Source organism: Populus nigra, chromosome 1 (assembly GCF_951802175.1).
Source record: "Populus nigra chromosome 1, ddPopNigr1.1, whole genome shotgun sequence".
NCBI lineage: Eukaryota > Viridiplantae > Streptophyta > Magnoliopsida > Malpighiales > Salicaceae > Populus > Populus nigra.
In genome coordinates this window covers 41,769,883-41,794,386 of record NC_084852.1, presented here as the reverse complement: position 1 = coordinate 41,794,386, position 24,504 = coordinate 41,769,883, and the positions used below count along the sequence as shown (strand labels likewise).

At 33.2% G+C, this 24,504-nt stretch overlaps 2 protein-coding genes across 2 annotated transcripts; one reads left to right on the top strand and one right to left on the bottom strand.

Annotated features, from left to right (window-relative positions):
- Positions 1-2,370: 2,370 nt before the first annotated feature.
- LOC133677916 (general transcription and DNA repair factor IIH helicase subunit XPB1-like) lies at positions 2,371-8,981 on the bottom strand. Its single transcript, XM_062100057.1, has 20 exons — positions 8,850-8,981; positions 8,695-8,741; positions 8,521-8,593; positions 8,253-8,421; positions 7,944-8,166; positions 7,788-7,844; positions 7,388-7,531; positions 7,216-7,296; positions 6,885-6,972; positions 6,388-6,725; positions 6,242-6,317; positions 5,966-6,159; positions 5,711-5,874; positions 5,550-5,622; positions 5,106-5,219; positions 4,244-4,324; positions 3,855-3,914; positions 3,265-3,348; positions 3,045-3,187; positions 2,371-2,931 (listed from the first exon to the last, which is right to left on the bottom strand). The coding sequence occupies exons 1-20, from the start codon at positions 8,857-8,859 to the stop codon at positions 2,841-2,843; spliced, it is 2,310 nt and encodes a 769-aa protein (XP_061956041.1). The 5' UTR covers positions 8,860-8,981; the 3' UTR covers positions 2,371-2,840.
- An 8,797-nt stretch (positions 8,982-17,778) lies between these two features.
- On the top strand, positions 17,779-24,417 carry LOC133677908 (beta-adaptin-like protein C). The gene is made up of 15 exons (XM_062100046.1): positions 17,779-17,971; positions 18,865-19,062; positions 19,164-19,277; positions 19,453-19,703; positions 20,472-20,607; positions 20,730-20,909; positions 20,999-21,091; positions 21,205-21,416; positions 21,504-21,567; positions 21,662-21,841; positions 22,073-22,165; positions 22,294-22,706; positions 22,906-23,095; positions 23,171-23,374; positions 23,883-24,417. Exons 1-15 carry the CDS (start codon positions 17,885-17,887, stop codon positions 24,180-24,182), a joined length of 2,715 nt encoding a protein of 904 aa, XP_061956030.1. The 5' UTR covers positions 17,779-17,884; the 3' UTR covers positions 24,183-24,417.
- The last annotated feature ends 87 nt before the right edge of the window (positions 24,418-24,504 follow it).

Here is a 24,504-nt window from a genome sequence, read left to right as displayed (position 1 = left end):
ATAAATGTTATCTAACACATTACAAAAACAAAACTAAATAAGCTAAGTCTTTTACCTTGGCCCTAAACACAAAAAAAACCGTGGAATAAAACAATGTAAATATGATTTTACCCTTGCCAAAACAACTGATTAAGCCTGGAATTGGAAGTAGAAATGTCTTTTCCATGACATACATTCATCATTGCGAAATTGATTGGGTTAAAAAAGATTCGGACATGTTTTTTCATTCCAATGCAATAACTATTTCGCTCTAAAAAACAAAACAAAAAATTTATCTTTGGATGAGGGGCTCGTATGTATTTTCTTTAAATAAACAGTATAGTTATGATCATGTTCTTGGAAGAGAAAAATATATATACATGTATAGAGGGGCTTCTCCGTGTTTTTCTTTTTTTTAAACAGTGAAATGGCATAATTAACCTTGTAATTCAAAAAATACAAAGGCTATTTGTGAGGGTGTTTTGGTCTTTTTCGACCAGTTTTGTTGTTATTTTTAGGTTTTGTCAAGGGCGGCTTGGTAATTTTAAGGTTTTAAATATTATTAAAAAAAGGTTGCACGCGTCAACGCATCATGGCCTCCACGCCATTCAAATCCTTCTTCCACTGCAGCATGTCGTCCTCTTTCTAGCGATGTGGCACATGCTCACGGAGGAGGTATGGTTAGGCTGCAGTGAAGGTTTTTTCTTTCTTCTCTCTTTTCTCTCTCATTTCCTAAAAAAACACACTTAAACTTCTAAAAAAAAATTGTGTCATCCGGTTTGTAATCTTATCGATTTTGATCCTCCTTCTTTTAATTACTATTTATTTGACTTTTGATATTTTTTGAAGCTTGAATTTTTTTCAATTTCATCCCTAGGTATTTCATTCAATTTGAATTTTTTTAACTAACTTGGTCCTTCTACTTTTAATTGCTTTATTTATGTGCTTTATACTTTTCTTTATTATTATTATTTTGCAATTTTGTCCCTTTTAATTTAATTTAATTTTTTTAATTTATTTTTTGTCCTCATTCCTTTAGTTGCTATATTCTTATCCTTTTCTTGATTTATCTTTTTTTTTTCAATTTTTTCCCTCAACATTTAATTTCATTTGGTTTTATATTCAGTTTTGATCATCATTCTTTTAATAACTTTTTTTATCCTTTTCTTAGTTTTTTATGTTTTTCAATTTAACCCCTAATTATTTTCTTTCATTTTTTATATCATATTTGGTCTGTATTGTTTGGGTTATAAATTCTTTTACAATTGGATATTTTACTTAGTTATTTTTTTCACGGTTGCCTTTCAACAAGGCAATCCTTTATTGAAAATTGGTTTTTTTTTCAAATTCATCATTTGATATTTGGTTATTAAGCTAGCTTCATTGTTTTTTTTTTTTTACTTTTTTTTGTTGAGTTATCATGATCTCATATCTTGGGTAATAGGTTAGTCAAGTTAACCATAATTACCTTATTTTTTTTCCCTCGGGATTTTTTATGAAATTATTTTTTTTTTACAATTTCATAATTTAGCATTAAATTATTGGCCTTTAAGCTATGTGATTTTTTCACTTTTTTTTCTATTGGGGTTATCCCGAGTGCAGGTTAATCAAATTAACCTAGGTTAACTTGTATTTTCTTACTCGATGTTTTTTTAATTAACTTCGATCTTTTTTGCTAAGTTTTTTTTTAAGTCTAATTTTTTTTATCTCGATCTCATGTCACGAGTGGTAGGTCAATCATATTAACCCAAATTGACTCTCTTTTTTCCTTAATTTTTTTATGACTTAATTTTTTTTTTCAATTTCATCATTTTGCGTTAAATTACTTCCCTTGAGCTGTCATTTTTTTGCTTCTCTTTCTGTTTTGTTATTTCAAGAGTGAGTTAGTCAAGCTAACCCGAGTCAGCTTATATTTTTGTTCACAATATTTTTTTATTTAACTTGGGCCTTTTTTGTTAGACCCTTCTTTTGAAGGTATAATGTTTTTATCCCGATCTCATATTGTATGTGGCGGGTTAATCGAGTTAACCGGACTTGACTTTTAAGTCTTTTTTAAATTGATTTTTTTTATTTTTAACTTTTAATATTTAATTAATTAAAGTTAAGACTTTATTTTGATACGAGTTTGGTGATATTATGTAGTTTTGAGCAGTAATTTACAAAATAAATGTTTTCAAACCCGTAATCATTTAAGTATTTAAAAAATATTGCATCTAATTTTTTTACTTTATAATGTCTTTGCATTTTTTTTAAAGTAATAAAAAAAGATCAGACAACATCACGCAGGTCAAAAAAACTAGTCTCGACTTATAGACGAAGCAAACCACACATTACGTGATCTGTGTTGAAAGTTTTGTACTTAAATGACAACCGTTTCAAAGCACTCAGAAGTTGCATCGCAAGCACAAAAGTTCTTTATAATAGGAAGGACATCGTGCATCTTTCAAGGTAAATTACATTTACTATATTACAATACATCTCCGAGAAGCATCATAAATGTCTTATTCTCCTTCACACTGTTTAATTAAACAACCAGGTTGGAAGAAACCCTTTGCTTTCGAAGAAGTAGCTGACTCATTCCGATTAAAGAACAAAAAAGAAGAGGGAATCTCGCCACTTGCATGGTATGCCAACCAGAAAGAGGGCTTCATAAACAAACAAAAACTGACTTTGGAAAGGTAGACCATGACCACAAGCTCTGGCAATGGCATGTTCATCTCAAATCAACATCACATATAAAAAAGTCGTGTTACGACCAATAAACTTGTAAATTAGAGCTCCTTGCAACTTTCCCTTCTCTTGGTAAAACCTTAGATGATGCAACAAAATCACCGATAACTGGCATCCGTACAGTTGCTATCTCAGCCAAAGCGCCTTTTGAACAAATAATGCCGCTTGGATGGGTCCTTGGGCTTACCCTTTATCTGGCCCTTCCCACCTTTCTGCCCAGTACTGGAGACAAGTGAAGAAAACGACAACATTTACAAGGAAGGTCACAGAACGCGCTTTATACTTGTACAAGAGAGAAAATACAGCAGAGCACACAGAACAATGAGGCAGTGTACCTGTATTCCATATAGACCATCCCGTTTGCACCTGACATGGCACTCATGGATCCCATATAGCGACGGGCTTTGTGAAGAGCTATGTCATCTGCATCCTCGTCTAGCTGTTCTAAACCAACAGCATCATCTCCAGCACTCAAAACCTGATGAGTCAAACAGTCAAAACTTGGATTCAAAAATCAAATGATCAATCAAACAGTCAAAACTAAAAGAGAAATACCTTCCCAAGAAGTCCCAATTGATCCTCAAGACTGTTATAGCTCAAATCAGCTCCTGAATCAGCTGGAGGCAAGCTTGTTATCACCTGTCAAAGGTATATCCATCAGAAGCCAACTACACAAATACTGATATCTATATGTATGATAGCCAACACAAAACAAAACGTGCTGCAGCATATCAGTTTTGAGTTTAATGCAAACCTAGGCTGAAAAAATAAAGCCTTATTTTAAAGAGAAAAAATTCAACCAAGGTAGATTCCAATTGCAACCACCTGCAAAGCAGAGTTACGCAACTACTACATAGCATGTAAAAGTTGTCAACAAGTTACACCCATAGAAAGGGAAGGGGCGTTTGAATCATGTCTAGATCCCTGTACAAGCACATTGGCATTCAATTGTGAGCATGTCAAACATTTGCTTCAAATATGTCATCTCAAATTGCAGCAAACTACATGCCAGATATGAAACATCTATAACAAATACTTAACATGGATAACAGTGATGCTGTGCACGGTTCCCAATTCACTGTCAAAATGAAAAGGTTTCAACTAGATTTTCCTTTCAAGAAATAATATCACATAAGAATATTTACCTTAAAGCTATAACCTTGATCAATCAGAAACTGTTGTCTTTTGGTTGAATAGTACATCTCCTGCACACACAGATAACTATTTAGGGTATCAAGCTTGACCAAAAACATGAATAATCTAGAGGGGCATGAGCCCTGTCAAGGAAGAACTTTCTGGTGGCTTCGGTGGCTTCTAAGCTAATATTCAGCAACAGTGTAAATACTTTTCCATCAAAATTTATTTCCAATTTGGAGGACGCCTTGTACTCCAATTCTTACGCTCTTTCTTTTCCTTACCAGGAAAAAAAACATCTTAGGTAAGATATACTTCTCCAACTACTGTCAGCATCAATCATCTGCGGTTAGGAATATTCAGATTTCAGAAGTTCAGAAGAAAGAAAATCAGTGCTTACCTGTGTATCAGTAGATACAAGAGAATAGAAGAAAGCATTATACTCTTCTTTGCCTCCTGCCATTCTATCTTGAAGTTTACCCTGTCAATGGACATAAAACAAAATTCAAGACATTATGGATAGGAGACTTATGAAAGAAGCAGCATCACGACAATTAAAACAACCTTGGGCTGGTTGCTTATAATCACTAAGAAACAAAAATCTGCGTGTGCATGGCTTCTTTCTGATAACAAAGGCCTAAATTCCATAAATCATTATTTCAAAACAGCCCATTCGTGAATGAACCATAAGATGCTAAAAATTAGCTAGATCTCACAGATCAAATCAGTTATTGCTTGAGTCATGGCCATGGAAACAGTTTTTCAATGAAGTAGAAGCTAAAACTAATGCAGGAGCTGCTTGTTTAGTTTTCTTATTGTTTTGGCTTTCTCATTTAGTTTACCAATCCTGGGGTTCTTTGATTCTCTTTTCTCTACTAGTAATATAGCTTGTAATAGTGATTCCTTCTCCAATAAGGATTGGGATATAAGTAGTATAAATAAGGCTGCCCCGGCTCTTTTACAGAGATGTTATACTTTTTATCAAGCAATTTACGCTTTAGAGGTTTCTCTACAGATGCTAAAACTCTATCTCTTGTTCCAGCTTCAACTTTCTCCTGGTTATTGCTTTTATTTTACTGTTCTTTGCTGTTTTTTTTAGATTTCTCTTTCCCACCCTACATCAAAAACTGATCATTCTTCAATCAGGTACATGATTACACTCCGGAAAACCAGTGTTTAAATCTACATGGTGCAAAATCTTCCAAAAAGTTGTAAATCACCCAACCGAATCCAAGAAAAGAAGAAGAAACTGCATAACCAACCTTTGCTCTCAGAATACGACCCAATCGTTGAGCTTCTTGTCGTCTTGAACCAGCATGTGATGATATCTGGATTATCACATTTGCCTCGGGAATATCTATCGAGTTATCACCAACCTGTAAATAAAATAGAATCAATCATGATAAGCTGCTCAGTTCTTATTGACACTCAACTCAGTTCTCAGCAGTAAATAGTTTCCACAAGCAAGTCTCTAGCATCCACCCAAATGACAGTAAAATCAGTAATTACATATGGATAGAGGACAAGACCAAATAAGAACTCATTAATTCATATCTGCTTTAACGCAAAACCACTTTTATTTCTTCTTCTTCTTTCCCCACTAAATGACCGAGGGCAAATACTTAGAGAAAATTGTACAGACTAGACAAACCAACCTTACTTGAATGACTGTTTAGTGAAATGATGCAATAGTTAAAGCTGGATACCTTAGACAAGAAGACAGTATTTACTTCACTACTAGTTTTGAACGCATGGAGAATTTTTGTCCTCTCAGCATGACTGCATATTGCACAACATGTTCGCAGTTAATAATATGAAACATGAAGAGTTGAAGCTAGCTTCTACAGCAATTGTGCCAATAAATCACCTGGTTGCACCATAGATCATAGGCTTGTGAAGTTTCATTGCATACTCTGTGAGTGCAAAAAGATTATCAGCAAACACAATTATCTTATCACGACGCTGCTCTTCATGAAATCTTATAAGAAATTCGCATGCCCTGAATTTGTTAGGATTCATCACATAAAGTGCCTGAAATTGTAAGAGAGCCATTAAAATGTCAGCAGAAAAGAACGTTGGCCAAAGAGAAGCACGGTGTATAAGTAGCAATTGACTAGCAAACCTGCTTCTTCTTTGAATTTTCTTTCTTTAGATACTCAGCGAAAAACTCTTTCGTCATTGGGCACCATACTTCAGCACACTGCACATTTGCAATGAAACCCCCTTTTACTAGATCCAACCAGTTTGCTTCATATAGTTTAGGACCAATAAGGAAGTTCAGATCGGTAATCCTTTCATCCTCTCTCACAAGTGTTGCTGTTGTTGGATAAACCAGTTAGACTTGCTAGTCAATATAAGACAAAGGCTGAACAAGAGAGATGCAACTGAAAGAACATACCAGTAAGCCCAAGTTTGCAATGAGATTTAGTGATGCTGATAACTTTACGAAACATATGAGCAGGAACGACATGGACCTAAACAAAGAAACATGTATTTCAGCCCAAATGTGTACAGAAGTTGACAACATACTCTCTGCACAATTACCTCATCCATTAGAAGAAGTCCCCACTCCCTATTTCTTATTTCTTCAATAATCTTTTCAGATTCTTCTGATCGTTTTCCACCAAAAGCAACCATGTTATATGTTGTCACCACAACCCCAGCATTTCCCTTGAATCGTTCTTTGCTGTCAGATGTAAAACGACAAATTTGATCCTGTGAAATGTCTGACCAGAGCGAGAATTGAAAGGCCCATTGATCAACAGAAACAGCATTTGTTGCTAAACAGAGGCAACTTTTCTTTATTCGACAAGCTGCAGAAACACCAACTAGAGACTTTCCAGCTCCACATGGAAGAACAATAATGCCAGATCTTGCTCTGCCTGAAATATCAACCATCATGATTCAATCATATGGTTCAGTCAATCCATGCTTAAGAGTTTTATAACCTATTAAGAGAATAAAAATCGGAGAACAATAAACACGCCTTAAAGTTGGATTCAGCAAAGTACAATTTAATTGCAATCCTAAGATCATTTTACCATTTCCAAACATTTTACTGAGGCTTTTCTCTTGATATGGTCGTGGTTGTGCGTGAGGCTTTAATTCCATATTCAGGTCAGGATTGACCTGCAGCATCAAAAGAGCATTAGCTACAGTTGAAAACTTGATGTGTATACTCAAAAAAGAACTGATTCTGTAAAGTTGTTGCAGAGCTTCCACAAACAGCATCCCCAATTATTCACATTTTCCAACAATACCACTACTAATCTAGTCATGAATTCATTTTGATATCTACTGTATACTAATTCCATGCTAAACATTCAAGGCTTGTTGATGAAAAATCAAAGGAGGGGGGTAAAAGTTATTTACAGTGTCATTTCTGAAATCATACTCCTCCAACATTGGATAATTTAAAGCATTTGGCAAGCACCGCTGCTTAACATTTTCAACCTGTCAGAAGGAGAGACAACACAAGATTAACATAATTTGGCAAATTCAACTCAAACAATGAAACAGCATAACCATGCACACAGTGCACTACCTGTGAAGGGTCAACTTCAAATGAGTGAGTTTCTTTTTCTTCTGCTGCAGCAGCCAATTCTGCTTCATTCAATAATCCATCATGACTAGTTCCAATTTCCCCCGCAGCTTTGCTAATTGTAAATCCCTCAGTTCCATGTGAACTCTACAGGTTTGTAGAATTATAAATAATTTCAAGATTCAACTCATAGGGCACAACAACGAAAATGGGAGGAATGCTACTACAATCTAAGAAACCTGGAGAGAAACAATGAAAGCATACACATCCATGAAATAAGTAACTCTGAGCTATTCCAAAATCATGTGAGACTATTCAATTCATTGAAATTCGTGTGATAATAACCTTCAACTATTTCAACTCATCCTAAAATACTGAATTCAATCAAATTAAGAATACAGACCTCGGGTTGAATCCTTGCTTTAGCTATAACTTCATCCTTGAGCAACTTCTTTAATACCTATAAAGACCAAAAAGAAAGAGAAAGACACGAATATCAAATATACATAACACTAACCAGAGAAAGAGGGGGAAAGCCAGAAACAAAAAACTAACTTGCCTCGGTAAATGGGGATTCAATGAAGTACCGATTCTTCTTAAGCACGAGCTTTACTTTACCGTAATTAGCGGTAGAACCATGTATAAAATCAATCATCTCTTTCGGCAACTTGGTCTTCGACAGCTTATTCAAAACTGAAATTATTGTTTCAGTCTCTAAACCCACCGACACCGCAGCATACAAGGAATGTGGAGTCAAATTATACTCGTGCATTGACTCGGGCCTATAATCAAACATCTCAAAATCTCAAATCACACATGAAATTAATATCAATTAGTACTCATGCGTTTTATGGGTCATAAGCTATACCTGCAAACAGGCTCAGCAATGGCAATGAGAAAATCATAAGCTTGCTTATACAAAGAAGAGAAAGTCTCAAGGAAAATTCGCCCATCTGCACAAGCCCATAATGGGCGATTCGCGTGATCGGGCTTCAATTCCAATTTGCTAAAATCCCTCTTTTTTCCTTCTGTCTCGCCTTCAAAATCAATAACAACAATGGATTTCAATTCACTAGCATAAACCCATTATCAACACTAAAAAAACAAAGAAAAAAATCAGGCTAGATTTTCAATACCATCGCGAAAGTCATCCCCAGCTTCTTCAGGGTAAAAAGCATCATCTTCACCCACTGAGCTTCTATAATCATCCTGTAACCATCACAAAGCAAGAATTAAGTAATTGAAAAGGTCGGATATGTAAGAAATTGAAGATAGATTAAAGGGCAAAAAATAAAACTTTTTTTATTCACCTTTGTTGTGAATTTGAATTTCTTATTTGGTCGACCACTTTTATCACCTGAAACAGAAATTTAGTAGATTAAACCAAAGTCAACAAAGATCTGTCTCACTGATTAAAACATTATTACAGAATCTTAAGTTTTGTTAGATTTTTTCCGTTCATTACCGTGTCCCATGTTTTTGTTTTGTTTGCGTTAGGAAAGGGTTGTTTTCAGAACCTGGGAATAAACTGCCACGAGAACCTTATATATAAGAGAGGAGACCACCGCTTCCATGCGGTGGAGTCCGAGTTGCTGTTTGTTTATAGGGTAGCGGGTGGCCTATGGGCTTCGAGCTAGGTCGGTGTTGTGGGCTTGAGCTGGACGTGTTGAAAAACATGGTTTTCTGGATAATGCAGGCTCCCTGTCGACCCATCTACCTGTTTGTTTTTTATTTTAAAACTTTTTAAAAAAAAAAATTTAATTAATTTTTTTAGTGTTTTATATCTTTTTAATGTGATAATATCAAAAAAATAAAAAATATATATTATTTTGATATATTTTCAACATAGTTATTAGATCCGGCCAAAAGACCGGGTCTCGGGTTTCATAGGTTAATCCAGAAAAATTAAAAAAATTAAAGTTTTAATATTTTATATGAAAAAATTAAGAAAAAATCTATGTAAATATAGGCTATACATATTGTAAATAACGAAGTTTAAAAGAATATTTTAAAAAAAAATTATCTCACATTAAAAAGATATTATGTTAAGCTTTTAAGTTAAAGTATTTAAACCGAAAAAGTTTCTTATCCCACATTGAAAAAACATAGCTTTTTTCTTGTGAACATAGAGTATATATACTAATGGATTTCAAATCTCACATTGAAAAAACATAGTTTTTTTTCTTGTGAACATAGATTATATATATTAATGTGTTTCAAATCTCACATTGAAAAAAGATAACTTTTTTCTTGGGAACATAGAGTATATATGCTAATGAGTTTTTAATCCCATATTGAAAAAAAATAACTTTTTATTGAGAACATAGAGTATATATACTAATTGGTTTTAAATCTCACATTAAAAAGATATTATATTATCATTTTAAGTTGAAGTATTTAAACTAAAAAGTTTTTTATCTCACATTAAAAAAATATAATTTTTTTCTTGAGAACACAGAATATATATACTAAAGGATTTCAAATCTCATATTTGAAAAAAAAAACAGGTCTTAGTCGGGTCTCGCCCAGGTCGCCTGGGTCACTGGTCTACTAGGTCATTGCACTTACCGGTCTTTTGACAAACCCAGGTCAGTCCGGGTTTAATAACTATGATTTCCAGGCAAAAAAAATATATAATAAATTCTTTGTTATTGTCATTGTCATTGTTACGAGGATCTCATAACATTAGTGTGCCTATTTTTAACAGGAAGATCGAGTGATGGAAACATAAAGCATGTTGCATGGATCATTGCTTGAAAAAATTGACTTGCAATTGAAAAGGTGCAATATTGATTTGGAAAACGAAAACCAAACAAATAAAATTGATGAAAGAAAAATGATAAGAAGTTAAGAAACCATTATGGATTTCTTTTCATTATTTGTGAATAGATGGTCATTTCTTTGAAAAATTACAGAAAGATTAAATTCTCTAAATTACTAAAAAAACATGAAATTATTCAAGCCCAAAATAAATACAATGAGAGTTAAAGAAAATATTTTGATAAAGAGCTACTTTGGCTATTTTGTAGAATAAATTTGATATTATTTTACTTAGTAATGTTTAAAGATAAGATCTATCTATCATGCTGTAATGATCCATCAAATCATTATCTCTCCATAAATCTTCGAGTCTTCATATACTAGTTAGAAAAGTTGTATTTATTTTTAGGATTGTAAGAAATTTGTTTAAAAAACATAGACGTATTTGAAGCCAAATTAAAAGTGAAATTCACTCACTTTTAGGGTTAAAAAATTATTAAAAATTATTCTTTAACAAAAGCTCTTAAACATGGAATATTAACGTGATTAAAATAAATTATAGATAAATAAAAAATTGATCTTAAAGAATCTTTGGTCGTCATATTTTTGTAAAACCTAAAACTTTATTGATTTTAACAATGTAATTACTTTTTTATCCTTTCTATGTTAGATAATTTAGTTTTGTTAGGAAGATGGCTGGGGTTTTTCCTTTTTTATGGGTTCATCATGGATGTTTAAGTTTTTTTATTCTTCTAAGATACAAATTATGGGTGATTTGTAATGTTAGGGTTTTTTCTTCTCTTACTTATTTGATAATTTTAGTTCAATTATTAAAAATATAATGTTGATATGTTAGGGTTTGAAATCAATTTATGCATGTATTGCGTTTCGATGAAGCAAAATTACCAACAGTGAAGTTTTTTGTTTTCCTTATTCATTGTAGCTTAGAAAAAAATTTAAAATTAATTTTTTTTTGTTATTTCCTTCTGTTTATACTAATGGGTAAGTGATTTGTTTTTTTTTCAAACCAACAACACGGATTCTCTCTCTTTTCATCTTAACTTATTGGTCATACTTGATGTTTGTGATTGAGATTGTTTTTTGAAACTGTTTTTTTTTTTTTTTACTTTTTCTAGCAAACATCATTTTTATTTATGCATTTTATTATTACAAAGAAAGATTTAATTGTTAAAATTGATGGATTTTTTATTTATTCTTGCAAACAAGGATTTTCTGAGAAATAAGGGAATCTTCAAGATGTACAGTTAGAGAAAGGGTAAAAAATACAAAAAGTTCTTCATCCATTTTCAAACTTGAAGAGGATCTTAAAATTGATTAATGACTAAGGAAGTTCATATTTAATGATCTCAAGTTTACGATAAAAAAAACGAGAGAGTTTTTTTGGTGAAAGTGGTTTTGGTTGTGTTTTAAAGGGATGGATTGAAAAAAACAGAACTGCTCTAGAAAAACCTGGTACTGGTATTACTGTTGATGTTAAAATCCTAAATCCTGATGGGCTTCAAGGTCATAAAGAGGTCGTTTGTTTACGCGGTAGAGATTGCGTTTCAATCAAAACGCAGGAGCCAAGCGTTTGGTAAAGAAAAAACCATTAATTACTGTTCATGGGCCCCATCACTTTCTGTGTTTGCAACGCAGGATCGGAAGAAGTAGGTGTAACATGCTTTTCTTGCACTGTTTATGTTAATTGCTCTGTTCAATGAACAGTGCAATTAACATGAACAGTGTACATGGATACACTGTTCACTAAAAATAGTGAACAGTGCAATTCTTTTACATTGTTCACTTACACTGCGTGAACCTTCTTCTTTTTCTTTTTCTTTTTTTTAGTGTGTTAATTTTTTAAATTTTTTTTTAAACAAATATTTTAGAGTGAATTTTATACCTGATAATATTTTATCTAATTTTATTATACGCTAAAAAAATTATGAAAATTATAGTTCTTGTCGGATGTATTTCGTACGTAATGGAATTGTAGAAAGTTTTATGAAATAAAAAAAAAATTATATTAAGTATGATTTATTTCATGATGTAATAGCAATAGTTAAATTCATAATATTTAAATTAAAAATCATCAATATTAATATATATTTTTTAAAATTATTTTATAACCTCAATTTTAAAAGCATTCTTAACCAAACACATTAAACTACTTTTTTTTCAACCTCAATTTCAACCACAGTTTTAACCAAACACCTATTTTTTCAAACCAACCTCAAATAAAAGTACTTTTTATAAAACAACTTTTTTCAAACCACAACCACAACAACTACCGCAATATCAAACACACTCAAAGAGTTGTTGCTATGGTAATTTCCTAATCTATTTACTTCACATATAAATAATCACTAGTATATTTTTTTTGCCATCTTTTTTCATTTTCAATAACTTTATTTTTCAACCATTTGAATTTCTTTATGGTCCCTTTTAGCTCTCTTTGGATACAAGACATGAATTTTTTGTTTTTTTTTTATTGGTTCTGATTAATGGGATTTGTTTATGGTTTGAGTTTGTTGGGGATCTTAGATTTTTTTCTTTCAATTTAGGTCGATAACAACTTCCACCAACATCATCAACGTCAACAACCAAGGTAGGATTTGTTATTGAGCTTTTACCTTCTTTTTTTTTGTATATATGTGTTTGGCTAATATGTTTTGTTAATACAAGCATAAAATTTCTTTTTATGAGTTTTAAATAATAGGATTTTTCTAGAATTTTAGTTCGTTGTGGCCTTTAAATTCCTTTTTCTCTTCAAATTTAGGGTGGCAACACCTTCTATATGCAGTGTTGATAACAACTTCCACCAGTAGCATCGACAACAATAACCAAAATGGTAGCTGGGTGTATTCTTAAGTTTTTCTTTCTTAAATAATTAACCTTTTTATATTGTTCAGTTCTCTGTTTGGCTAACGAGTTTCATTAACATGGGGTATGAAAGTTTTTTATGGGATTTGATTAATGGAATTGGTACATGATTTTAGTTTACTGTTGGTTTTAGGTTCTTGTTTTTCTTAGGATTTAGGACGAGAATAGCTTTTGCTGGCAACATCAACATCGATAACCAAAACAATAACCTAATGGATTTGTTCTTAAGCTTTGTTTTCTTGACTAACTATCATTTTTATATGCTTTATTTATGTGCTTGGTTAATGGATTTCCTTGATTTTTGAGATTAGTCAATAGGTTTATGTTGTTCTTGACTATTAAAGAATTGTATGTTGGATTTTTTTTTTATCTTTATGACAAGTTCTTTCAAAAGTTTGACAAGGGGTTGTTGGAGAGTTTGGCTAAAGTTAATTTTCAGAGTTGTGTGTTCTTGAGTCTAATATAAGGTTTGTATTTTTTTAGTTAGGCATTATTTGGAATTTAATCTTTGTTTAGTTTGGCATTTGTCTTTTTTTGACATTGATAGATGGCCAACTAAGCTTAAAAAAATTGAAATTAGAGGTTCCACAAACCTAATTAGGATTAGAAAAATGGAAATTAAAGGTTTGTATTCTTGAGCTATTGTTTAATAACTGAATAGTTTTTTAATTATGTTTTATTTGTGTCAAAAAAATCATTTAGATTGCTTAAGTTTTCCCTTCAATACAGGTTAAAATAAGGATACATAAATATTTGTTTACAATTAATGTGTGATTATGTCTTTATAGTAGATCCAAATATTAACCATAGTTCGTAAATGGATTTTAAAATATTAAGTAATAAATTTATTTTTAATCATTTTATATCAGTAATTTTATTCTTATTTTATGTTTTACCAAAATCTACAACGCATAGTAACTTGATTATGTTCATTTTGGTTTTATAGTAGCTGCTAGAGATATGTAAGATGTTTCACATTGACCATTGAAAAAGATGAAAGTTGTTATTATTAATATCAACTTTGGTGCTACAATTGTTATCATTTTGATTTTCTTTATATTGTTTATATTAATGTTAAGTCTTAAACCTCTATTTTTGTTTCATTTAGATTTTTCTTATTGTGATTTGTTTTTTAAGTTTGAATTTTGGAGATTTAGAGTAGGTTGCTTTCAGTTTTCATTTATCTAACTTATATGTGTTATCAAGAATGTTGATCGATTCTAAAGGTGTCTATGTGTTGAATACAAGAAAAGCAGGATTAGCAATCCTCATATTCCATGTCTGTTTTTCAATGTGTGGATTTGTTTTATATAGGTGTGTTCCTACCACTCATATTCTGGTGGGTTTCGTTAGTTGTTTATGCTTCTAGTTGCTTTTAAACCTTATCTTCTTCAGGTGATTCTTTCTTATTTATTTTGTTTCTCAACAATTATCGTTGCCTAAATTTTGGTATGCCCTGGATAAATGGATTTAGTTGCTTTTTTTTTCATTGTTGTTTTTCTCTCATGCCACTGGTGCTTAGATTAGCTTTTATTTTTGCAGCTTGTTGGCACATATTTGATTTCTTAATGGCTATTCTTTTAGGAATTTCTCTTCCATTTGCTTTAATCTGCCATAACTATGTATATATTTTTTTTTATCAAGGTTTTATCCATTTCTCCCGGTGATCTCGCATTACTCGAATACTTCATAAACTCATTGTTGGGCTTTTTCATTTTTTTTTTAATTTTTTTCTTCTCTTTTGCTTTCTACCTATTTTGCCTCTTTTCCTAATGGTATTGTTTTTATTTTCTATTTGTTCCTATTATACATGTTGTTGTTAGAGTTTCTTCACTTGCTCTCATAATTATTGTTTTTTGTTGAAAGCTATTGCCTTTTTTTCCATTATTGATTAAGATAATATTTTTTCCATTGGCATCTTATTCCTCCTCTTCGACTATTGATTGTGTTGGTATATTTGATATTTTGACTTATTAAATGTCCTATTTAGATCTCTCACTTGCTCTTATTATTATTTTGGATGGGTCATCACAATTTGGTTTGGCTATCAGCTTAGCTTATGTGTTATGGATGGTTCCAAACTTGGAATACAGGCTCGGTAAGGTTAAGGAATTGTCAGGTTCTCAAGCAAATAACAACCAAGGAAGTATAGTGTAAGATATTTTAACAACACAACTCTAAAATCTAAAACTGATTGGTAAGTAAAGAATATATATATATATATATATATATATATATATATATATATATATATATATAAGCATAATAAATCACACAAGAGCATGATTCAACAACTTGGGCCTACAAAGATGGTTACAAAGAAAGTCACTATGAGAAAGTAGAAGATTACAAATTGTCAAACAAAATTGCTTTCTCACCTAAAATTTCAAAGTAACCCAAAACTCATATTTTTTCTTATCTCTTTAACCACTAAAATATAGGGAATAAAAACATTCACAAATAAGTCTTACCCTAAAATATGACAACTTTAGGTTTTTATATGAACTAAATACATGAGTATTTATTTTCTCACTTATGTCTATAATTTACGAAAGACTCAATAAATCTTTATATTGACTTAAATTTAGCCAACTTACAAAGCTTGAACTCATTTTTTATCACTTTATGTAGTACCTTTCAAGTACTACATAAACCAATCAAATCCAAACAATGTTTGAACTTGACTGTAGAGATAGGCTTCATCAACATATTTCTAGGATTCTTTACTATAATAATCTTCTTAAATGATTCAATATCTTATTATATGATATCTAGAATAAAATAATACCTTATATTAATATATTTTATCCTTTTATATACATTTAGTTCTTAACCAAATGAATAGCACTTTGGCAATCACAATGCATAACAATAGACCCGTGTGACATACCAAGATTATCAACCAAACCTCCCAGTCGTAAAGCTTCTTTCACTACCAATGTTAATGCCATATATTTTAACCTCTGTTATAGACAAAGCAATAGTGGATTGCAAAATTGATTTCTAACTAATGGCACACCCCGAAATAGTGAAAACATATCGTATCAGTGATCTCCTCCTATCTAAATTACCAACATAATCTGAATCTATAAAGTCTTCAACACTACCTCTAGTTCTACAGCCCTTATCATATACCAAACCAACTTCTATATATCTTTAAAATAATAGGGTATTCATTTCACAACTTGTCAATAAACTTTACTAGGGTTTCTCAAGTGAAATGTTTGAACAAGTGTAGACAATAGCATACACAATGCTTTAAATTGCACTAGCATATAGAACACTTGACATATGCATCTTTTCTTTCTAAATTTCGGGTGAAAATCCTAAAAATAACCTGAAATACGTTTCACATAGATTACTCACTAGCTTTCAATATTGCAAACTGAAACGTTTAAGTACATTCTCAAGATATTTTCTCTATGTTGTCACCACTTTGATTCCTAAAAAACACCATACATAAAATTTTATTGGTTACATCCAAATCCTTCATCTCAAACTCACCATTCAACTAATTATTTAAACTATTAATCTCAAACATGTTCTTGAAGATAATTAATATATCATCAACATACAATAACAAGCACACAAATGAATCATTCAAGAGCTTCCTAAAATACACATAACTATTATAGTCACTTTTAAAATAATCGTGTCCAAGCATAAAATATTAGTTATCGAAGGTGATTGGAATTTATTATAGTAGATGACGTGTTATCCATTTAATTAAAAATCAAAAACAGGTGGACAAGTTCAGGCTTGACTCTGGCAACCTTTCCATTGTTTTTTTTTAATATACTAATATAAAATCATCTTCAAAGAAATTAATTATAATTATATTTTAAATAGCATATGATGATACCATTTTTTTTTTCAAATGATATTAGATGTTTATGAATAATTATATATGAACCTAACATGTATAATTTTTTTAAAAAAAATCTGATAAATATTCAGTGAGAATAAAATATCTAATATTTTTATTGCAAAGTTTTTATAATTTTTTTAAAATTAATTAATTAATTATTTTCACATATAATCACATAAAAATTATCAAGTCATAACTTTTTTATTAAAACTTTCCTTTCAAATCATTATAACACGATATGAATAAAAGAAATACATGTTTTGTATATAAAAAGAGATATACATAAAAAAAAAAGAGAGAGAGTTTGTTTTTGCACGAGAAACCTTTGAAAAAAATTCATAAGAAAATAACTTTTTGCCGGCAATTGTGTGTGACAATTTCTTGAAACAAAAAATATTTTTATGTTTATATATAATAATATCATAATTTGTAATCTATTATATATTTGTAATAATATTATAACTTCATATTATTACAAACATATATTTGTGATCTATTATTCTATAGTAATATGATAATTTCATATTATTTTCATTAATATATAAATGTTTATATGTAATAAAAACATATCAATTTAGTCTTCCACTCTTTAATCACAACATAACTTTCCTCCTTCTAAACTCTAGTTTTTCTTTAACTTGACAAGTTTTTCTTAAACATGGAAAAGATGGTTTTTCGAGGAACAAAATGGAGATTAGTTTGGCTAACATACAAATTGGTTAGGATATATAATTCTAATTTATCCGCAAGGCATCATGAAAGAACCAGTACAGGGGTGATTTTAAGATGAAAGAACATAGAAGGATTAAAGTGAAATAGAATCGAGGATGTGGGGACCATAAAACACCATTAACTGAAGAAATTTCTTAAGCGGAGACGGAGTCCTTGATTTTGATTCATCTCATCTCTCCCCGGTTTATGCCACTCTCTCTCTCGAAAAGACCACCAACAGCAACAACAACTCCTAAAGTTTGCAGAGGCAAGCAGGTATGAGCGGTCACGATTCAAAGTATTTCTCGACGACCAAGAAGGGTGAAATCCCTGAGCTCAAAGAAGAGCTCAATTCTCAGTACAAGGTTCGTCCGCCGTCCTTCTCCTTTCCGTCTTTCTACATTTCTATAACTTTATGTAAACAAATGCTTTTTCATGATCTCGATCTCTGATATGAGGCAATTAGGGTTTCCATTTCGATCTGCCTTATTAGATCTGTTTATATTTGACTTAGATTTATCGTTTGGACTGTTTGATTTCGTTGAATTTTCTGTCGCAACTACAATTTCATTGGAGGATCGTCTTATATATATTTTTTGTTCTTTTTGCTGAGAAATCGAAGGGAATTAGTTCACGGGACTCAAATCGAGGTTGTATTTCCTCTGGTATGCTTTTTTTTATTTATTCGTATCAGGGAGAATTGACATGGAGCTCTTAGGGATCGATCATGTGATGCAACTTCTCCGTTTTGGATATGATCTGATGGATGAAATCTATTGTATAGTTTTGATGTTTGACATTATGGGTTTTAGGAATTCCAGCGGGTTTGGAAGAACTGTGTTCCAGCTAGAATGCTTTTCAAAAGGTTATATTATACAATGTGAAGATTTTGTGACTGATAAAGTGATTTATCGACCTTGGTTTTTATAGTATAGTGGATGATTTTGAATATCTCAATATGATGTTAAGATTTTTAGCTAGGCAGATTCTGAACACTTTTGACAGGGTTTTCTTATAATAATGGAAACTATCCTAACAATATCCCGTGCAATATTAGCACTGAGATTTATTTTTTTGCTAGTGCTCGTTTATGTAGTTAATGGATCAGAAACCAGTTGCAATATGGGAGTATTGTGATGTTCCATTGGTTTATCGGATATTGGGTTTATTATATCCTCTAAATGTAATAAACTATATTGAATTTTCTTTTCACTAGAATCAGTGTGAAGCTTCTCATCTTTTGTATCTTATCATGCAGGATAAGAGAAAAGATGCTGTTAAGAAGGTGATTGCTGCAATGACAGTTGGGAAGGATGTATCGTCACTGTTCACAGATGTAGTGAACTGTATGCAGACAGAAAATTTGGAGCTCAAGAAGCTGGTTTATTTATATCTTATAAATTATGCTAAAAGCCAGCCTGATTTGGCAATACTTGCAGTAAATACATTTGTGAAGGTAAGAACTAGAAATTAAACTTTTTGTCTCCTATGTGTTTAACATTATTACATTGCTTCTTTGTATCTCTAAGAAACTTGTGTTCATGGTCATTTATCCAGGATTCACAAGATCCAAATCCCTTGATTCGAGCTTTGGCTGTGCGGACAATGGGGTGCATTCGTGTTGACAAAATCACAGAGTATCTATGTGATCCGCTTCAGAGGTGCCTTAAGGTTGGTTTCAAGGATTCATATAATTTCCATGCATGCTGCAAATTGGAATGCTGGTTTAATTTACTAGATTGCATGCAGCCATTATTATTCTTAAGAAACAAGCAAAAAAAAATTTTTGTTTCTAGCTCACTGTCATCTTTGTACCTGTTTAATCCAGTAGTTTTTGTAATTATAGGATGATGATCCTTATGTTCGCAAGACAGCAGCCATTTGTGTAGCCAAACTTTATGACATAAATGCCGAGCTTGTTGAGGATAGGGGGTTTTTGGAATCTGTCAAGGATTTGATTTCTGACAACAATCCCATGGTTGTAGCCAATGCTGTGGCAGCTCTTACAGAAATTCAAGACAATAGTGTCAGACCCGTCTTTGAGATTACTAGTCACACGCTCTCAAAGCTGCTTACTGCTCTTAATGAGTGCACAGAGTAAGCCAACAATATTTTGCTAACTGTATTTTTTTTTTCTATCCTACAATCTTAAACAATGTGCATGGCATATACATTCTGAGCCGTTCATGTGTACCTACACCTGTGCATTTTAACACATAACTTTTAGCCATAGGACTTTGATTTGCTTTGAATGGATACTTCCCATGGTGTTTTATCCGGTGAGATTTGATGTAATTGATCAAAATGTACTGTTTTCTCTTTTTAGTGCGTTGAACATCTTGCGATAGCTGTGATCTGGTATATGATTGAAAATCAAGGAAGTCCAAGCTGGATTTTCAAATATGGTCTGCATATGGTACCAGCATAAAGTTGCCTGAAAGTGTGACAACGAAACTCCTCTTGTCGCATACTTTTTCTAGAATAATTGACCATTGCTATTGCTACTCCACATTTGATAATGACGCCTCACCCAATAGTGCCAGTGACTTTGTTGAGTGGAGTGCTATTTTAAAAATGTGGAGTGGCATTATCAACAACCAAAATAACCCTGTACTTTTATGACCACTGGATTCTGGCATCCCTGCTCCTTGTGTTGCAAGTTTTATGTAATTTGTTAAATGTCTATGCTATTTGGGCAATGCTAAGAGCTACATATGAAGTGAAGTGCATGATAGGATTTCACTGGAAATTGAATGCCTCCATACCTAGGATTATTGTGATTTTATTACTTCTCTGACTGTTGTGTATTCTCTTGGAAGTTCTTTGCCTGGACAACTTTATCTGATACCATGTATACTTTTTTAGGTGGGGCCAAGTTTTTATTTTGGATGCGCTATCCAGATACAAGGCACCTGATGCTCGTGAAGCTGAAAATATAGTGGAACGAGTTACTCCAAGGCTACAACATGCTAATTGTGCAGTTGTACTTTCAGCTGTTAAGGTGACATGCTACCATCTTTGGTGTATGCTTCATTATTTTCTTATTATGGATGCCTTTGGCAGTTATATTCTAGTGAAAATTCCATCATTTTTCACATTTCTGTATTTCTTTTCTTCTAATAGATGATCCTTCAACAAATGGAACTTATAACTAGCACTGATGTGGTTCGAAATCTTTGCAAGAAGATGGCTCCTCCTCTTGTTACGTTACTCTCTGCAGAGCCGGAGATTCAGTATGTTGCTTTGCGTAACATCAACCTAATTGTACAAAGACGGCCTACGATCCTTGCCCATGAGATTAAGGTAAACAGAAATTCCTAGCCACACTTCACATTTGTTAATTTGAGATTGAGTCAGAGATGCTTATCCAACACCTTTTCTTTTATGTACAGGTGTTTTTTTGCAAGTACAATGACCCAATTTATGTGAAGATGGAGAAGCTAGAAATCATGATAAAGCTTGCTTCAGACCGTAATATAGATCAGGTAATATATACATGTGGGGTGAGGAAGACTAGGCACATTGGCCTTTCTTTTCCATTATTAGTCTATGAGAGATTATTTAGGTTGTGTTGTCCTTGTGGTGAGCAATTTTCCAGGTTCTACTGGAGTTCAAAGAGTATGCCACAGAAGTTGATGTAGATTTTGTTAGAAAGGCTGTTCGTGCCATTGGCCGTTGTGCGATCAAGTTAGAGAGAGCTGCCGAGCGATGTATCAGTGTTCTCCTAGAGTTAATCAAGATTAAAGTAAACTATGTGGTTCAAGAGGCTATCATAGTTATTAAAGACATCTTTAGGAGATACCCCAACACGTAAGCTACAGCTTTGGTGCCCTTGATGTACAAAGGTGAAATTACTGTTTTTCTTTCATCCATACTGAATTTGAAGTTCCTTCGCAGTTATGAGTCAATCATTGCGACACTCTGTGAGAGCCTAGACACTCTAGACGAACCAGAAGCCAAGGTATTTGTGTTTCTTCTTCAGTTTTTCCTTTCATGTTTATGATCTGAACTCATACTTTCTGTGCCGGCTACCCTTTTTTGCCATCTCCTTTAAGGCTTCAATGATCTGGATTATTGGTGAATATGCTGAAAGAATTGACAATGCTGATGAGCTCCTAGAGAGCTTCTTGGAGAGTTTCCCTGAAGAGCCTGCACAAGTCCAGTTGCAATTGCTGACTGCAACTGTCAAACTCTTCCTTAAGAAGCCAACTGAAGGCCCTCAACAGATGATTCAGGTTTTGATTGCGTCTACTCACATGCACTTCAAATCTGATATATAATGGATCTTTGTCCCTTGTTCATTTGACTTCACATTGTTCTCTAGAATTTGCAGTCATCTGTTTGGCAACTTTGAGATGACTAGAACATGATTGATCCTTTGATTGTTCATAACTAATATCAATTCAGCAACATGCAGACTTCTGGAGTGTCTTTAAGTTAATTCTCACTGCAGAACTCTCTTACAGGTTGTTTTGAATAATGCCACTGTGGAAACTGACAATCCTGATCTAAGGGATCGTGCATACATATATTGGCGTCTGCTATCAACTGATCCTGAGGTGTGATTTTGCTATGGAGAAACATATCCTCTGTTTTTGTTAGATTAAATGTGTGATTGCATGTCTATTTTTTATGTACTGCTTGTAAGTTTTATGTCATGCGTGATGGGTATACTTTGATGTTTCAGGCTGCTAAAGATGTTGTGTTAGCTGAGAAACCTGTCATCAGTGACGATTCAAACCTACTCGATCCATCTCTTCTTGATGAGCTTCTTGCCAACATTGCGACATTGTCGTCTGTGTATCACAAACCCCCAGAAACATTTGTAACCCGTGTGAAGACTACAGCTCAGAAAACTGAAGATGATGAATATGCTGAAGGGAGTGAAGCAGGGTATCCTGAATCATCTGCTCATCCTGCTGATGGTGCAACATCACCGCCTACTAGTTCAAGTAATGTTGCATATGCCGGAGCAACACAACCAGCTCCTGCGCCGTCTTCAAGTCCACCTGCTGCTCCTGTGCCAGATTTGATGGGTGATCTGTTGGGCATGAATAATAGTTCCATTGTGCCTGTTGACCAGCCCTCCACTCCTCCTGGGTAAGCTTCTTGACTGCACAAACTGTCTAATTGACCTTTGTATGATTTGTTGAGGCTGGTACATAATCATTGGGATAATTTGCGTAGCTTGTTGAGAACTTGAAGCACATTCATCTAATAGTGAATTTCACATGATTCCCGACACCCCAACTGTTGGGCTATTAATGTCACTTACTGGATCTCGTGACCAATATTGCAGCCCTCCTTTGCCTGTTCTAGTACCAGCATCCACTGGTCAGGGTTTACAAATCAGTGCACAGCTTATAGGGCGGGATGGTCAGATATTTTACAGTTTATTGTTTGAGAACAACTCACAGATTCCCCTGGATGGATTCATGATCCAGTTTAACAAGAATTCGTTCGGTCTTGCAGCTGCTGGACCTCTGCAGGTAGTGCTGATCTTTGTTTATTCAAGATGGAAATTTCCTCGTTGAGCATGTAATTGACAAACAATTATTTATTAGGTTCCGCAATTGCAACCTGGGACATCAGCGGCAGTTCTGCTACCTATGGTTTTGTTTCAGAATATGTCTGCTGGTCCTCCAAGCTCACTCTTGCAAGTTGCTGTGAAAAATAATCAACAGCCTGTATGGTATTTCAATGACAAAATCTCATTGCATGTATTCTTCACCGAGGATGGAAGGATGGAACGTGGAAGCTTTCTTGAGGTAAAAGAGAGAAAAGCTTGGTCTTCTTTTCTTGGACTGACCTTTGTATGCTAAAAAGTTTATAGAAGAGTGCGTGATAGTATCAAATTGCAGACCCCTTATTTCTCTGGATCTTTGAAGCATTAAGCAACTCGTCCTCTTAGAGCCAGCCTGCTAGTATAACAAATAATAGTAAAGTATCAGGCTAATTGTCATTTCCAAAATCTACTCTAATAGTAAGTATCAGGCTAATTTCAGGAAAGAAGAGACTGGAAATAAATTTGTGGTAGGGGAAATGCTATCCTAGGACTTGGGGGATAGGTTGGATATTCTTCGAAGTCTGATTCTAAATTTCTCATAAATCTCTTGGGGGATGTGGGGTCAATGGGGTTGATGAGCAAATTAGTAATTTTTCTATAGCTGGAACATTTGAGGATAGAAATCAAGAGATTTTGCGAGCAGATATGATTTGATTAGCCACTTTCACCATTGCCATTGGAACCTAATATTATGTTCTTACACATTGCAGTCATGGAGGTCCCTTCCTGATTCAAATGAGGTCTCAAAGGATTTGCCGGACGTTACTGTGAATGGTGTAGAATCTACATTGGACCGGCTTGCAGCATCAAACATGTTCTTTATAGCAAAGCGAAAGCATTCAAACCAGGATGTGTTCTACTTCTCTACTAAAATCCCTAGAGGAGTTGCCTTCTTAATCGAACTCACGACAGTTGTTGGAACCCCTGGGGTCAAGTGTGCCATCAAGACTCCAAACCCCGAGATGGCACCGCTTTTCTTTGAAGCCATTGAGACTCTCCTCAAGAGTTAATTTTTTTCAAGTGTTCTGCATCTTTACAACTTTTTTCTCTTTTATAATTACATTTTTCGGTTTATATATGTAAAATCTGTATTGATTTAGTGAGGTTTTGATTGATCACTCTGGCCGCCTTAGATTAATTCTTTTTGGGTTCACTCAACCTTGAATTGTTTGGCACTCCAGATTTTTGTTGAATTGAATCTGTGATGTAGCAAGGGACGGACTCAAAGCGCTTAATTTTTTTTAATCGGCTCCGGGTAAACTTGATGTAATTGCAACAGCTGATAGATGTTTTTTGAGGGGTTTTCCTCCGTTCAGAGTTGCAGGGTTGGGA